This window comes from Ornithodoros turicata, chromosome 1, assembly GCF_037126465.1.
Source record: "Ornithodoros turicata isolate Travis chromosome 1, ASM3712646v1, whole genome shotgun sequence".
NCBI lineage: Eukaryota > Metazoa > Arthropoda > Arachnida > Ixodida > Argasidae > Ornithodoros > Ornithodoros turicata.
Window position 1 is genome coordinate 229403737 of NC_088201.1, and position 17989 is coordinate 229421725.

Below are 17989 nucleotides of genomic sequence, written 5' to 3' on the forward strand. Positions count from 1 at the left end.
TTCTCTTAAAACACTTTCCCTGGGTCCACGTTGTACAGACGTTTCGTTCTCCTACATATCTACACTTCATGCTATGCGGTCAGCCGACAAACAACAGGCATGCAACCTGAACTCTCTGACGTTGTGCACATTGTGTATCGAGCGCACAGGCGTTCCCAGTTATTTGCTGCCATATACGGTGATCGCTAACCGAAACATGTCTGGGTGTCATAATCACACTGAAACTACTGATGATCAAAGTCTTGACGATGAGGTACTAATGCTCGCTAACGCGCTGTCTGGCAACAGCAACATTGAGGTACTCGTTTTGCGAGATGTGTGCTTAAACCTGGACGGGGCTGCGGCACTGAGCCAACTGATGGTCACAAACACGGCGTTACGTACAATCGACATAAGCGGGAGTTCCCTCGGGACGGACGAGTGCATAGCATTGGCAGATGGACTGCTGCTGGCGACGGTTCTTAAAGAATTCATCATGGAAGGATGTTACTTGACACGTACTGGTGCAATCAGAATCTGTGAAGCAGTGCGTGAAAACAAATCGTGCATAACTGTGAGCCTCGGTGAAATTTGTTCTTTCAGAAATCAAATTACAAGAAGTGACCTCGTCGAGTTAGCTCTAACCGACCCTAGAGGGAAAATTCGCTTTTTCTGGGATGCTTCTACGATAATATGCGCAGAGAGCCTTCTCATGCAGCCACAGCACGTGAATAAGATAGTACTGAATCGCAACACAGGCCATGATTTTCCAGCAGACGAATTTTGCGCCTTTCTCGAGCAGGACGGGACACTGGTCGACGAATTGCATTTCTATTTATCCGATCCGGCTTTTAACTTAGTGCGGAAGCTTGCTGAGTGCCTTCAGCGGCGAAATGGCCTTCAGGCTCTTACGTTAACTTGTTACGAAGAATACGATGAACCAGCTCGCGAAGTACTGCGGTTACTCGCTAGTCGCTACGAGCCTGGAGAAGAACACCACGCTCTCTGCTTTACACCTTGTTTCCCAAACCAGCGACGTCATTCATTGTTTTGCGCGTGTGATACGCAAAAACAAGTGCTTGAATGAGATGACCATAAGGTGTGATCCACAGAATATCACTATACAGGAGATGGAGCAACATATGGAATGCAACTACGCTATCACATCGTTTAGGCTTCCTCATGGGGGCTCACGTGATGAAAAACTGCGAATAGAAAGCCTGGCTGCGCGGAACAGAGTTTTACAAGATCGATCGCTGCACTTCATGTCGGAGGACGTCCTTGTCAAGAAGTGCTGGATGAAATCGTTTGAACTGACGCGTGACACGGGGACGCTCAGGAGAGCCGTCATGTCCAAGTTGAAGAAATCGCAAGAAGAAGCGCAATTTCTGATCGACCGAAAGCAGCGGTACATTCGCGACCACTACTTCACAATCACTGCAGTCAGCAAGGGTAGGATCGTGTGCAATGCATCGCCAACGGGTGCAACTCAGCTAGACGACCTTCACGCGGAATGCGTATCTCATATCACGGGCTATCTGAGTATAAGTGATGTTGTGTGATCCACTCTGTAACACTACGATGAACGTCTAAAGTCAAGATTGTCTTTACCTAGTGCGCTACGCCATCTCCATATTCAATCTATTTTCTCCACGTTCTACGTTACAGCATGGGCGAGACAGGCTTGAAAGTGAATCTACTGATCAAAACATTGTTAGTAGGTGTTGCTTTGTCTTTGTAGTAAATATAACCTTGAGCGCTTTTAGCGTGTATGAGGAATACCTACACGCACATATACGCATTGTTTGTTTAATCGCCAATAGCATTTCCACCTCCTTTATTACTTTCTTGTTTCTAGAGTGCTAATCCTGTGCCTCTTGAACTGTGGACTATGGTAGCCCTTCACGATGGTCAAAATATATGTATCGGGGAGAGCAAGGGTGCTCTTTCACACGCCGCTCTTGTTGTATGTTTCTCTCCTTTGCAAATGATAATCAATAAATAAGGGAGGAACATGTGCTCCACTTGATGCTGATTGCGTCGGTGCTATATTTGCCAATGACATAGCTCTGCAGAGCGACGATAAAATGAGCGCTGGGCCTATCCAAGCGTCGCAAGAGCAGAGACTGGTGATGGAAACAGTGAAGAGGCCCGTTATCTCTATATGGATATCAAAGCAGTTCCGCACAGTCCGAAAAACACTGCTAGTATACTGTTACATGCATCTGATAAAATCCCCCAAGGAGGACGACTCTGCAAAGTTTCCACGAAATATACCACCAAACTATTTTCTTGTGCGTGAGCAGCAGGTAAAAAGGTACACTATGAAAAAAAATAAAAAAGGTATAATTTTCATATCATTTCCTGCAGGTCAACCACATTTCTACTCAAACCAATTTTACCTGATAGCATAGCTAGGAAGCAATCGAGGTGGTGATGTAGAGGACCCATGCTGAGGAACCCTGTTACGAGAAACACTTCGGACTAAAAGAGATTGAAACTTTGTTGTGTTCGTCCCCTTTTTTCGTGTCTCCCGTCTTGGGGGTTCTTCGATATGGACCAATTTTATTTTTTTTTGGTGTAACTGCATAGTAGAAACTGTTGCTCTACAAGTTATGTGTAGGGGGTTCTACCTTTATTTTTCCCTTAGAGCAAAGGCGACAGAGAGGAGCAAGGCAAAGGGAAGCTGCCAGTTATACGCGCAAAGCAGAAGGCCACGTATGCCAACAACAACAACTTTACTTTGATATTGGAAAGTGGGGAGGTTCACCGCCAGAGGCGATACTCTGCCCCATTGCTGGTGGGGATTGTGGGGAATAAAATAACGAACCCCTTCACAATAAAGATCGGAGTCCGATGGTGTCCAGAAATGTCAAAAGAGCTTTGAGCGCAGAGGGTTGCTGGACTGGATTGGGTCAGGGACCATGCAATGTCGATAGGGAGAAATCGAGAGTCCAGCTGTCGAAGACACTCGGAGAGCGCGATTCGGGAAGGTTGGTAGTGGGGGCAATGAAGAAGAATGTGCTCCAGATCCTCTAGAGCACCACAGTGGCAGCAGGTGGGAGAGTCAACTTGTCTCAAGCGGTAACGCCACTGAGCTGTAAAGGCCACATCGATGTATGAAATACCGATATTAACGGAGCATGAAATGACTAAGGAGATCGAATAGGTATACGAGTATAAAGTTGGACTGCAAACGTACGCGCCGACAGCGTGGTGGTTCGGAGGCCTGACCACTCTTCTGAACTTTTCCAGTGGGCCAGTCCTCCGCAGAGATGACTACTCAACTGACATTGACGGTGAACGCTACAAGTGATTATTATGGCAATCAATTAACACGGCAATCTTGTAAAAATTTGCCTAATGTCACGGTATCCCAGACATCCCGCTCGATCTCTGTGCATGAGGCGGGGGCACAGTACCCCGTAGCCTGATGCCCCATTTTCTTCGGACGGATTGAAACTTTTTCTATTATGATTACAAGCCCTGGAACACATATTCAGAAGAAAGCATCAGTGCAACACTGAATCCTGGTGCGCAGGAAGACTTCCAATCTCACTGCTCAGGAAAGTCTCCTCCGTCAGCGACCACTCGATCTCGGACGCCCGTCACTCACGCTCTAGTGGGGCAACTGACAGATGTCCAGATAATTTCCAGCGGAGAATTAGGCATAGTCAGTACATTTGCATCTAGATTCCGGTTAGCAGCAAGAAGGAAATATTTCATTGTCGCTCATGGAATCCGTTAAACATGTCTCTGTCACAGCTAAGATGTCACGAGAACACGTTTAAAAAATAGAACAATTGTCACCACGCTTAGGTACAATACTTCGGATATTTGTACACGAGATAGCACGGTCATTGGGTACCCTGGCTGCATAATGCTTCGTGGATAGTGATCTCTAAGTTTCAGTGACACAACCCCTTCGACAGACGTTGTAAACATAGCACCGATTGTCAACGTACAACTTGTCGAAACGCAGTTTTTGTAGTGGGAAGATTTATTCGACGCAATAAACTCTGCAACGCACACGCATACACACACATGAACACATATACAGGGTGTTTCACGAAAATCCCCCTGCTGAATAATTCGTGAGCAGATGACGCTATCGAAGAAATTTCTTTTCGGTAAAGATCATTGGGACATCGACCCTGAATTGAGCAGTGAATGACTCATTTGTACCCGCTCACTTATTAAATAAACAACTTAACTTTTAACTTTTACTTCGGACGCTTACGGAACTTGTGTTTTGCGCATCGGGACCTTCAGCGAAAAATATTGAAGAAAAAAAAAACGCATCGACACTTACTGAGTGATTTTTTCGAGTAATTAATCGGTTTCGATTTACATATTTATTGCGCGGAGCAGTGCAGGAATGCTTGAGTGAGCGGTGCAGGAATGCAGCGCAGGAATGCAAGAGATGCTTTGGTATTCCTTCTCAAAGCGACTAGGGCTGCGTTCCAATGCCCCGGTTAGTCGACTGCCTAGCGGTCTAACCGGAAGTGCCGCCACGTTAAGTCTCGTTCCAAATCTCGCCAAGTCCGCTATTCAGTCGGCTACCGCCTAGTGCACGTCGACGCAGTCTAGTTATACGCCTGACCATCTGACAGCCGGGATGGCTGACAGCGGGAAACGCTAGTACCTGATGCGCTTGCGCCGTACGCATTTCTTGCGTGAGCAACGAGATGGCGCCACAAGCGCCTCGATTAGGCAAGCCTGTTCCAATAGTGACAATCAAAGGGGTCTGCTCAGCTGCCTAGTCAGGCGGCTTCGCGGCCGCGAGGTATTGGAACGCAGCCCAGGACACAGCACAGCCGGTTCTGTCGTTCCGTAGGTGAGATAGCGTGCTGTAATCATGGATGATGACGAATGCGTCGCGGGCGCTGTTATCTAATCCGTACACTCTTAAAAATTAACTACACCACCCCTAGCGAAAATTATCCTGATGGAGCCTGGTGGCCCACCAAAATATTCTGGTGGCACCTGGTGGACCACCAAGTTTTTCTGGTGGTACCTGGTGGCCCACCAAGGCAGCTCTGATTGGGTCTGGTGGACCACCAGAACACATTTGGTGGCATCTGGTGGGCCACCAGAACACATTTGGTGGCATCTGGTGGGCCACCAGAACACATTTGGTGGCATCTGGTGGACCACCAGAACAGCTCTGGTGCGGTCTGGTTGGCAACCAGAACAGCTCTGGTGTGGTCTGGTGGGCCACCAGAAGAGCTCTGGTGCGGTCTGGTGAACCATGAGAACAGCTGCAGTGGGCTCTGGTGTACCACCAGAACAGTACTGCGGACTGACAAGATGCTATACAATGACTGGTGGATAATCAGACCTTTAGTGTACTTCCAAAATGTAACTTTGGTGGAGCTAATGAAGGCGTATGGTTTGTGGCATCTGCTTTAAATATCACCAAAGTTCTGTCATAAAATTTGTTGGACGGATGACACCAATCCCAACATGCATCTTGCAGGAAAGCCCAGTTCGGCAGCTTGGATGGTGCGCTATAAGGCATGACATTTAAAGCAGGAATGGCAGCACGCAGTAAAAATTCTGCATGGTCATTCAGGTTACTTTTCATCGTTTAGGCATATACTACTTGCACATATGATATGCAAAAGATGCATCTGCATTTTCTGGTGATGTTCACAGGCCTGTTCACAAGTACATAATAATCATGACCATTGTCTGAAAGAGATGAATAGACTTGAGATACGACCATGTCAGGACAACTATTTTTACTTCATTTTGGCCATTTCTATTACACATAGCAGTATTCAGCTTTCATATAATTATAGGCATCAGTAGCACTGTACATATTCACTGAGCATATTTAAAAAGCAACATAATCAGGCAGTTCATAGAAAACCCTACTTCACGTTTAAAGCAAATGTACTTATATTCAACTCTGAATCATTCCCATCCAACAGACTGACAGTAACGTACAAAGCTAGCGAATGAAATTCAAATATTACATACAATATGCACATGTGCAAAGTGTGCAATATCTGTCTGGACATAGTACAACTCCCTATAGCCTTCGATGCAGTCAAAGCACGCAGTTCAGAGGTACAATAGGGAAAATGTGTTCATCATAAAGTGGCAATAAAAAAATCCTGAGGCTGAGATTCAAAGCAAGGTCCTGTGTGCATTGACAAAGAGGTAACATGAGGATTTTATGGTAAGCGCTCTCCAATGTAATCAGACACCCACATGATTTTTCAACTTGGATTGAAGGTCTGTCTTTGCACGGAGAAATCATGCATACAACAGTACGCATACTTCAGTGACATGCAATGTCCTGCATTTCGAAATGTTTTACTGTGTGTGTACCTTGTCTGTACTTTGTCTCCGGGAGAACTGGCAAAACTGGTTTACGGTGGCAAAGGGACAAGGCGCTGACCTCCACTGACTGGCGAACCAGAAAGAGTTCCCCTTATTATGCCATCTGTGACGTGGCATCATACCTCCTAATCCTTGTTGTAGCTGGAGTGGAGAGTTACGGGTGAACATGGAAACCCATGTTTATGCGAGTTTTTTTTTTTTTTTTTTTTCTGGGGAACAAATTGCACACATCAAAACGTTTTGCGCTATTCGGTATAATGACACACACTTTCAGCAGACATCTTAATCTGAATTTTTTTGGATGGCCCTCTGTGCTCTTTCATAGCAGCATACGGGGTAGAAATGCTGTAGGCTTATGTTGAAATCACGCATGAGTATGTATGTATGGTGCACTGGGAATATCATTCAAGATGCGTTTCTTTCCCTTGCTTCCCCCTGTGCATGGGTTCAGCTGCCTATGCAAGTGAGAAATACGTAAGAATTAATCTCTCTCAAAACTGTTTGGTATTTCGCATAAATAGTTGGCATCCCCCACATCCAGAAAGACGCAGACACTGTCAAAACGATTGGCACAAAAAACGTAAAGTGCTTCTTCCGCCGGTGGGAGCACGCAAGTAACAATGTGACGAACTTCACCAAAACTACTTTGTTCAACAATGGCCTGCTTGCAAACCAAATAGATATCATCTGTCGCTAGTTGCTTGTAGACCCGCTGAACTTCATAGTAGCCACCATTGTCGACCTTTATGAACTGCGAACACGTCTTTTGTGGCCTGAAATATTCCACAGAATGAATTGTACAGCTGTTGATCTGTGCCCGGAGAAACCGCTGTAGACTTCCCACGTTGCCGATATCCCTCAAGAACGCTTGCTGAATTGCACTTGTCACATTGCCTGGCAATTGTTGTGACCCAAGGACACGACAAACAGAAGATTTCCTTCTTGTACCCCTGTACTGCTCATACAGTGGTGTCCATGCTTCCGGAAGTTCAACACTTTCATTTATTATGTCAACTTTTTGGTCCATGAGGCATCTTTCCGTTACTTGAAGAGGCACGCCGTTAGATGCTTTCACCTTCTTCACAAGATCTCCATTGGCTCCCTCAAAGGGGAACATTGACGTACTCCACAATGGGCCCAGGTTTCGCACTGCTTGCGGTAAGTGAAGTAATAGGTGCACATTGAATGTGCACTGTCCCTCACCATAAAGCAGAGGCACTTTGACACAAAAGTCACGCAGAACGTGCTCAGCCTCATCAACTTCATCTTCAGTGATGGTCTGTTTAATAAGGAGAAACACGGCATGACACAACTTTGAAAAGTGAAGCAGATAACGTAATGGTAGGATACCCTGAACACACGGAAGACAATAGTAGAGCAGCCAGAACTTCCACTCAGTCGCCTTCCACAAGGCACGGTCATTCAGTGCCCTCGGAAGACGAGAAAATGAAATGGGAGGCCGGATCCTGCATAGTCGTGCATTAACCTCATCCACATATCGACCAATATATGCTTCTGCTTCTGAATGACTTAGCCATATTTCTGTCACTTGTTTGACAACTCCTTCAAGCACACAGTGCATATAATCCGGACAGGCACCCCATGCGACATCAAAACTGCGAAGATAAAGCAAAGGGCTAAGCCCCTTGATTCCATTGACGACTTGGCCTGTGCGTGTTGCTTTCTTCATGTCCCGAACTATTTCCACATGTGTTCGTTGCTGCACGTGCTCTCTGTAGGGGTACCGCAGGCTTCCTGATAAGAAATACATATTTTTTAGTAAAAGATGTACAAAATTTGCTAAATATTTTATTTGCATGCATACTGTTATATGGAAACTAATCATCAGTACATTAACAGTATATAATGCTCATCTTAGAGTTGCAGAATGCAATCGCACTGCCACTCATACTTGTATGGCCAAACGTACTTCTGCTCGTTACGACTTCAATCCGTTGCAACTTTGATAATTTTGCACAATTTCCATGTGTTCAGTGATAATTTCATCGTCTTGAACTTGTATTTTGTTATCTGGCAAGCAATCTAAGTAGAACTATATCATGCTAGCACGTCCTTTACAAATAATTACACCGTTAATGGTATCTTACTTTGTACTACGAAGCCCACACCAAAGGTGACAAATAGCACATACCTTGCAGATGGACACCGGGGTGATAGCACCATGGGCAACCATGAAAGCCATTAAACTGCTTCATATTAAGCAATGCTGCCCTTGCAGGGGAGTCGACGACAGCACAGACCACATGAACTCTTGATGCGATTTTCTCTCCTGCACTGTTCACCCACGAGAGTGTCCCAATTTCGTTAAATGCATCGGCGAAGGCTTTCAAGAAGAGGAACATGTTGGGATGTTTTCGAGAAAACCACAGTCCAGCAAGAGTAACATTCTGCCATCTAGGTATAGTGGGCAGCTCGTTGAGTATCATATGGATGGGCCATAGAGACGACGTAGTTGACTTAAAGACAGGAGAACCATCCGTCGAAAATGTAATGGTAAGGTCATTTGCTTTACATCCTAGCTCCTGACGCACTCTCTTGTACAAGGCATCACTAGTCAGATCGGTATAGACAGCGGATGTGGCAGCATGTATCCGTTCCAGGTTCTCCAGGAGCAGTCGTTGATACTTCTTCACTAGAAGTTGCAACTGTGCTCTTAAATCGAACATGATAAAAAAGTTCCCATCTCGTAGCATCTCTTTTATGCTGTGCTTCGCTCTGCAGTGGGAACATTCTCGATCTTCACTGTCTTTTTCTTTGGCAGACATCCCAAGATAGCTCTGACAGTCTTTGCAAAAATAGTGAAACTTAAGCACATCACCTTTTGCATGGCTCCACAATTTTCTGAACATGTACTTAGAGTTCGGTAAAACATTATCGCCAAGAAGAGCATTGAGGAGCTTGAGGAGGCCGTCAATTTGGGTCCACGATAAGCCTGCTGCAACTGTATATGCAAGGATCAGAAGAATTGCCTGGGCAATGGTGGTTGTGCTATTGGGTAAAGTTAGCCTTGAGTACTGCTCTAAGAATAGCAGGATGTCACGGTCAGTGCTGGACTCCTCTTCTTCGAGTGCATCCTCTTCTTCTTCCTCATCCTCAGGTGGCCCGTTCATTATTTCGTCGTTTGCGAGAGCCGATTGTCCTTGACCTTCAACTTCTTGAATAACTTCCGCGTCGATATCAGGATCATCGATATCAGGATGATCTCCGTCAGATCCCGAGTCGCAGGGTGTGCCTGCCTCATCGGTTCCAAATTGAATATCCCTCACCGCAGTTGAAGAAAGCCTAGCAGTGTTCGCATTGATATCAGAATCATCCCCGTCAGATCCCGAGTCGCCAGATGTGCCATTGTCCCCAAGTAATACATCACCCACCGCAGTTGTAGCACGTCTAGCAGTGCTCACAGATTGGAAATTGTGTCCCGAAGCATGTGAGGATGAATAACCAGCGCTGGTCTCTCCCTGTCCTTCAGTCTGTCTCCTGTTGTTCCCTTTTTGAATATTTTTCCTGTGCCACGCTGTTTGCTTCGGAACAACGCAGTCAACACCTGGTTCTAGATAGCGCTTTCTTCGCACTTTCGCGGCGCTCATGACACATATGGGTTAACGTGGATCATGTATACGACGTAGTGCGCAGTATTCGGTACACGGCGGTGTTTTGCACCGCGAAGAAAGTTGCAGAGGGTAAAACTTTCACAATTTGCACACCACAATCGGTGAAAAAAGAAACTTCAGAGAACCTCCACCACGCTTGAAGACGATGACGATGATTTTGACAAGCTATCTTACAAGCAATGTACTTTGTGATTTTCACCCATGAAATAAAGATATAAAACTGCCACCAGTACAGTGCAACTGAAGTGGACAACGGCTGTATCTGCACATTCAATGCGAAAGCTATTCGGGAAAACCAAGAGGCTCGAAGACAGACATGACAGACACACGCAACACACACACCATCAATCACAGGAACTCGTTTATTTATGTATGCCTATCAACTTATACGCCCACGGGAACGAAGATAGTACTACCAGTATCGGTACTTATATAATATTGCCAGTACTTGAAAAATGTAATAACTTTCTGCAGCCTATGTGCGAAACTTCGTGGTACTAAAACTTTACACTAAACGTTCGAAGCAACCATAATTCATCAAACCGTCGGCTGATTTCTGTTCAGTTTTGAGCACTAAATTCGTTAAGTTTGTATATAATAGACGACGTATTGACACAAACATGCATTTTTCTCGTTGAAAAACAGTCAACGTGAGGAGGCCGCTAGAGTACGGCTCGTTTCGTTTTAACTTCTCTTGTGGCTGCAAACATTGTGCTCATGTATGTGTGTATCACTGATCTCGATTGTAAAAGGTGTTATAGATAGATAGAGATAGATAGAGATCAGTGGTGTGTATAGAGGAGGCGTTGGTGTGTGTGTTTCTTTCTTTGTTTCTTCCCGCTAGTTGCGATTCATGCTGTCCTGCGTTCGCAAAGTCCGCAATGTATGCATACGTCCGGTATATTTTCGACAATGCGCGTCTTGTGGTGCCGATAACCAATGTCAAGGGGTTTACAATGCCAAGCGACATCACGGATTTCAACGGAAACACCGATTTTCCCGTGCATAAAGTGTACTGGTCAGGTGATGAAAAAACACGTGGTGGATACTACGACGCTGACGTTATTTACTTGGCAGGTAGGTACCAGTTACTAGTGAAATGACGAAGTGGAGACTTCTTTTCTTTCCGCCTTGGATATATTTGAGCTGTGTCACGGTTCCGTTGCAGAAAAAGAAGAAGACGCTCGATCTCTCGGTGAACGGAAACGACTACGATCATGTGGACGGCGTGACCGCGGAAAGGACTGTCAGCAAGCTTCCCAGAAAAGGCCAGCAAAGGTGCGCTAGATCGATATTGCGATATTTAAGAGCGAGCCATTTTTTCTACACGAGACAGCGACTGCAGCCAGTGTTGTGTTCTGTAGATTTCTAACGTGCAAATTGAACCCGCATCTCATAAGCATATACTCTTTCACATGGAAGCGTAACTAATAACTCTAGCCATTTTTTCATTGTCAACTCGTAGAAGTTAGAAACATGTTTAGCCACAGGATGTTTTCGATGGAACTATTAATTAAAATCTCACCCAAAATAAAAAGCCAGGTGTTGGATCAAAACCCCAACTGAATTAGGTGTGCCAATTGTGGCGCCCTAACAACAATGCTTTTTAGTTCCCCCGCCCAAACAAAATGCAAGTCGGCTGTACTATGTGTATGAGGTGTGCTTTAGTAGTGATGACACTTATTTAGTAGTGATCAGTGTCATTCAATGTCGTGGCATCTCTTATGGCTGTTCCTTTAATGCCATTACTCTGTATGTCAGCCAGGCAGATTATCATGTAACTGTCCGCTGGGTGGGCAAAAGAGCTAATTGGTATGCTTCTTTGAAGAATTTTGTCCAACAACTTTCCTGATTGTGTGCCCATTTATCATTAGTATATTACTCTGCAAAAACCGTGTCTGACGAAATCGGTTATTTGCTATAAAAAACAGTGACTGTCAGTGTTCTTTCTTTTTTGATAATTTTTGCTGAGGGTCCAGGTAGATGAAACAGGTTCCAAAATTGCCCAATGTAAAAGTAGAATGCTTGAAGTTTTTAGTTTAAAAACTAATTATTCATGATAGTTAGCCCTGAGACAAGGAACAAGGAGGGACCTACATACACGTCTTAAAACATTTTATTTCCCTCCTTGTTCAGCATCTCGGCAATTTGCAGTCAAACGTAAAATTTAGGATTTTTATGACCTGCAAACCAGAGATGAGGTAGGGACGATAACAGACAAACACTGTTTCAAACTCAGCTGAGCTGAGTTTGAGACCGTGTTTGTGTTTCTCAGTTATCGTCCCTACCTCGTCTCAGGTTTTCAAGTCATGGATCGTCACCACCAGCTCGCTTGCCACCTAACTTTTCTTTCGTTACGATTTTTATTTCACTAGTAAGCATATGCAGATGAGCAGCTTAGTGCTCAGTTCTTGGTCGACATCTCAAGGATCTTTATCAAAAAGAAAGTTATTTGACAGTGTCACCTGCATGAATTATGCAGTCGGGGGACCCCTGTTAAACACCGTAAATAACTTTATTTTGTATCTGATGGTTGCGTTTTGTTTGTAAGAGGAGGGTGTATAACATCATTGGCATTCGCAGGTTGGTGCAAGCCAAAGCAAAAGGGCACGCTTGCAGGTGCGCCGCCAGCAGGAGCTGGATATGTTGGAAGACCTTGACAGTGAAGACGATGAAGTAGTTCCAAAAAGCTTGCTCAATGAAAGAGATGAACATATTCGCTATCTTGAAAAAGAGATAAATGCGCTAAGGAAGCAAAATATGTGCCTGCAGAAAGCTCTCTGCACAAGGGTGCTGGATGCTGGTGAGTACCATGTATCACAGAACCTCAGTGCTTAAGCACAGGTGCTGATCCTATTCGTAATGTAAATTAATTCTGCATTTTTCTTCCTTTGTGTAATCAACAGAAACCCGTCTGATGTCAGATACGTGCCACAACGCAGCTGTACGTGGAACCGTTCAGGGTTAGTGTATCGTTAGGCAAGAAGTAGAGATAGTCGCAGTCACAGGCGGAGCAATTTAATCAGGTTCATTAGGAAGACTGCCTAAACGAGAATGAATTGTGCGCAGTTCGGCACGATGGAGATGAGTGGGATCGGGATCATCTTAACAGTATGTTCATGCATGTCACAGCAGAAGTGTTAGAATAGTAATAGTGCGAAATATTTCAGTGAGTTTGTAAAAAGAAGTCTGTCTATTATCTCTGGAGGCTGCGATTATTTTCGATGTCTGCAGACACGTAAAATAGTCGCATTGTTAGCAATAATTGACATTCATGCACACGTGTATTACCTATCTTGTGACAGCAGTTGTTGAAACCTACTTAGGATGGGAAAAGAAGACTAGGGAACCTAGAAGAGACCCATGCAAACAATGTCTCAAGAAGTCATTTCGGAATTCAAGCATCGTCCCCTCTGTTCCTTCCGTGTTTTGTAGTTCTTCATGTGGATGTCATCGTCAAGTTTTTATAGTTATTCCCTGGTCATGTAGTCCCTCAACATATATTTATAACACCTGCTCACTTGCTTCTAAAAGGGCCACTAAAATGCAAAAGCAGGTTGCCTTCGTTGCACGCTATGTTTTTAAATTTCTACTGGTATTCATAATTCCGCTTTCATTCCATTGCAGAATGAATTGAAACCTACAATCGACATTATACAGTATTTTTTCTTGCTTTGGTGCTAAGCACTGAACGTTGTTTCAGCGCATGCATCATTGTTGTTAGCTCATGCGTGTAGTGACCCTTTAAATATCCTTTCACTGAAATGTGTCTGCTAAATCCAGGTGCCTAGGCCGTTAACACTTACCACATTTGCAGTGTGGATAAGTGAGGGCTCTATCTTTCATATAACTTATGCAGAATTAAAATTTATATGTGCAGATAAGCCTGAAGTGGAGGCCAGCTGGCCAGTGCCAGCAAACAGGGAAAGCACACAAAAAGGTATTTCCCACGCATTGCATGTCAGATGATCCCAGTGTGCTTGGACATTCGTAGGGTTTTAGCATTTCTAAATGGAACGAGGACGGCCTGAACGCTGAGAACAAAAAAAGTATAATGGAAGATGAAAGTCATTGAAAACGTTAGCCAGACGTATATCCTGGCGTGTGATTTTGACCACTGGCAAGCCTAGAAATGGCTAGTAATTTGGTAACTGCAATGACGCATTGCAAGAGAAGGTGAAAGGTGTACTGCACACACATTTGGGTTTGAAATATCTGCCAATACGTTTCATGGAAACCATACTTCAAAACAGCATTGGAGTTGCACAAGCTTACATTTCACATACTGTGAATTTCACAATACAAGGCAGACCAGGATTCAACCTTTTCTGTGATAGTCTATTCACTCTTCTTCTGGTTATATATTTTATATGTGCTGTGATTGGAACAGATCAGACTCAACATGAGGATGTCACCCACACAACCATGGAAGAACCATGTACTGCAGCATCTGAGGTTGAAGAGTGCTTCCTTGATAATGGTAGGTGCTGATTCTCTGTTTGTAACTTCGAATTTTGCACTTGCACTCCAACCAAACTTGATAGCCAAGTACGTCTCAATGTCATTGAAGCACAGCCCTAGCTGACTTTATTTGTGCAACAGGTACCCCATCCTCTGCTACGGCGCAGGTTCCTGAAAATGGGTCCCAGAGTGATTTATATCCAGAGGATCCTTTTGTAGGAGGTAAGCCAGTATCATATGGTCCCTGTCTTCACACCATGGTGTAGCGCACTACATTCTTAATAGCCTTTCTGAAGACTGCTGTCTCATACCTACGGGGTGATTGGTACATTACTTTCTGGGCGATGGATGGTTGTAATGTGGCAGTCAAGCAATTGCCTCCTAATTTATTGACAGATTAAAAATTTTGGTGGTTTCTTTACTGGTAACTCTACAGAAGGTCATTAAAAAAGCTGAAATTTTTGTCTTTCAGTTGGACAAGCTGTCAGTTCGAACACTGGGCCAACCTCTCCGTGTCTCCCGCAAGGATGTGATGCTGTAAGAGATGTGTCGACTTCTGTGATGCTCGCTTTTGATGTCCCACTGAGCAAAGTCTCATTTGGCAGATACGTAAATAGTGCTACAGAAATGTGGTTGTATTAATGACATAGTCCTTGAAATCACTAGTCCTTCAAATGTATGGGTCCGTCACTAAAATTTTGCCTGGCGAGTGAAGGGCAAACTCCTTCCTCTAATGCGGAGTGCCCTAACTAGACCTGGGGTTCTGAAACTTTGTGGGCCCAGAGAACCCCTCCAGACTTGCAGGAATACTGGAGGAACCCGTGCCCAGCTTGCAGGATCTACTTTTCCAAGAACAAAAGTGGGATCATACAAAATTAATAATAGAACACAGTTATTTTTATTTCACCAAACAAAAAATTACCTACATTGGGAAGAACCCCAGTGGGATTTAGCCGTGAATATATTGTGCTAGGGAGCGCGTTCCTGATATGTTATCTACTCTCATATAATGCGCACGTTTTTACCCATAGACATCATGCCTTTGAGGGGGTGCGTCCAATACGCGGAGGAAAATTAGAACCCGGATTTTATTCCAAGATATTTATTCCGCAATCGAACGTCGCGATTGTACCTCATCATTGCGATTTATTCTGAGGTATCCATAGTGCTCTTCCGGGAATCGTATGTCGCGGTTGATTCTGAGGTGTCTGCGGTGATCTCCTGGGAATCGAATGTCGTGATTTATTTCGAGATATCAGCGGTGATCAACCAGATATCGAACGTCACGATTCTGCCTCATCGGCGTGATTTATTCTGAGATATCCTCGTAATCGATCGTCACAGTTCTACAGCATGAAATGATCTTCCGTTCTATCAAGCGTGGACGAAATAACCTCAATCCCTGTTGCATTCGTCATTCATTACTCTGGCGCCAGGTGCTCCATCTGGTTGACAGTGCGACGCAAGCGCGCTACCGTGGCAGGCTGGAGTTGCGCATGACGATCCTGCCATGCTACTAAAGTCAGGAAACGTGTAATGTGCGGGGAGCAGAAAAGTAGCAGTATTTCAGCACTCAAGTTGGGGCGTGTTCAATAGGCGAGTGCGTCCAGTATGCCAGTAAACATGTAGCTCGCCCTCTCGGCAGCTGCCCGCAGAACCCTTGGTATGGTGTCGTGGAACCCTTGGGTTCCGCTGAACCTAGTTTGAACTCCTGAACTAGACGATCATGTTTGATGTGTTCCCTTGCTTACCGCTGAACCAGGAGCGTCATCTTTTGTGGAAATCACTTATGTGATTTAGCTTTGCTTGCATGTAATATGGCTACGTAGACAGGGTTCTTTGCTTTCGGGTTAAACCGGACTTTTCATGACAGTTAATTCCCCTTGAACAAGTTTTAAAGAATTCGGGTGAAACCTGATATCTACCCGAAATCCTTGCAGTCATCCTACTTGTCGTTCTAGGTGGACCACCGGAACAGTTGTCGTAATATCAGCAAAAGGGAGCTATGTGTAACAACCCATTTGTTCTCCTTTTATAATCCCCCCTCCCCGTACGAATCAAAGGCGAGTTTTTCTGGAGCTCAGACAAGTGTTTGAATACCAAGGTCATTAACTGCCCAGTTTTGAGCATATATAAGATTCTTGTTTCTCATCCCAGTGTAGCAGCAGTGGCTTGTTGCGTATGCTTTTGGTTTCATCCTAAATTTCCCCGATGGCGCATCAAGCAGGGATCATAGCACCTGAATTCTTCTGTATAAATATCAACAGATTTCTTCCCTCTTCACCAAATTTGAAAAATCATAGAACCTGAAAACAAAGAACACTACGTAGACATACAGTGGGTGACCCATGCATGGGATTGCCAGTTTGAGAACCCGTGTTTTCCAAATGACTGAGTGGGAAACATTGCACCTTTTACCATGAACAGAGTCCAAACGCACCACCTCCGAGAAAAGTGGTTAACCACTTTATAAGGTGGTGCAGTTTGAATGCATACGTTGTCAGCTGCGTTGTTATGCTAAATTTCAGGTTGACCTTGGAGGTGGAATTAAGATTCCAAAAGACAAGTGGGACATCCTTAACAGGCATGAAGAGGAGATAAAGTTCGTTAAAGAACTCGCTGTCTCCATTTGGGGATCAGAGGTGCTGGCCGAACGAACGTTCAGCGGGACACTTTCCAACAGGGCCAAAGCAGAAGGAAAAACAGCAACATTCCCTGCGCTATCCCCTGTGAAAGTTCAGGCTATGAGGAGTGAGTATATTATATACTGTTTTCATATGCACTAGTACGTGTAGTGGGGTTCAAATTATTCTGCTAGGTGACCATCAGTGTGTGCAACTATTTTTTATTGGTTGCACAGGGTGTAGGTGAAGTGATTATGTTGCAGTGATGTAGCACTTGTTTTACGGGTTCTGCTTTGTCAGACCGGTCTTTTCATTGTGGTGTTACATTGATCACCAATGCTGTGAATCTTTCAGGTATACTTATTTTCTCATGTTCCCACACAGGTGCCTATGTGAACTACCTCACATCCAAGAAGAACTTAACAGATGCCAACGAAATCAAAAAGAAGACGTCCATGATGAGAGTATACGTTAGCCAAAAAATAAGTGACCTTCGCCGAAGGCGCAAGACATGAATAGAAAAAAATATACTTTTTATACACATATAGAACTGCCTTGACTACCTTTTCTTGAACACATCTACAGAGTTATATCTATAAGTTTCCAAAGCTTATTTTATGGCTGTGCCATGCTGAAAGGGAGCATATCTGGTGCATTCTTTCGTCCCACCATCAGCCTTGATGACACGTCACACAGCCACGTCTGGTGGCGCACCAAAACACCAGAGCTGGTGGTCCATCACATCTGGTGGTCCATCACATCTGGTGGCCCATCACATCTGGTGGCCACCAAGGTCCAATAACACACCAGACAACCAGCCTTGATGGTCCACCAGGATCATTTTTTTCAATAGGGACATAGCACACTCCTACAACCATCGTCCCGAATGACAACGTGTTCGCTGGACTTGTTGAACAGGGGAGGCGGAGCATTTCTTTTTGT

General features: G+C 44.6%; 1 protein-coding gene across 2 annotated transcripts; it reads left to right on the plus strand.

Moving 5' to 3' along the window:
• The first annotated feature begins 10773 nt into the window (after nt 1–10773).
• On the plus strand, nt 10774–17591 carry LOC135377135 (uncharacterized). Of its 2 annotated transcripts, XM_064609439.1 has the most exons (10): nt 10774–11039; nt 11131–11240; nt 12546–12765; nt 12869–12925; nt 13843–13902; nt 14353–14442; nt 14565–14645; nt 14896–14960; nt 16952–17174; nt 17432–17591. In XM_064609439.1, the coding sequence occupies exons 1-10, from the start codon at nt 10844–10846 to the stop codon at nt 17560–17562; spliced, it is 1233 nt and encodes a 410-aa protein (XP_064465509.1). In that variant the 5' UTR covers nt 10774–10843; the 3' UTR covers nt 17563–17591. The 2 variants fall into 2 exon arrangements, with proteins under 2 accessions (XP_064465509.1, XP_064465510.1); XM_064609440.1 differs by lacking the exon at nt 12869–12925.
• Nucleotides 17592–17989: the final 398 nt, after the last annotated feature.

Coding starts and splice junctions, on each gene's coding strand:
- LOC135377135 (XM_064609439.1), top strand. CDS start 10,844: ATGTATGCATACGTCCGGTATATTTTCGACAATGCGCGTCTTGTGGTG. Junction 11,241..12,545: donor CCCAGAAAAGGCCAGCAAAG/GTGCGCTAGATC, acceptor TGGCATTCGCAG/GTTGGTGCAAGCCAAAGCAA. Junction 14,961..16,951: donor TCCCGCAAGGATGTGATGCT/GTAAGAGATGTG, acceptor GCTAAATTTCAG/GTTGACCTTGGAGGTGGAAT.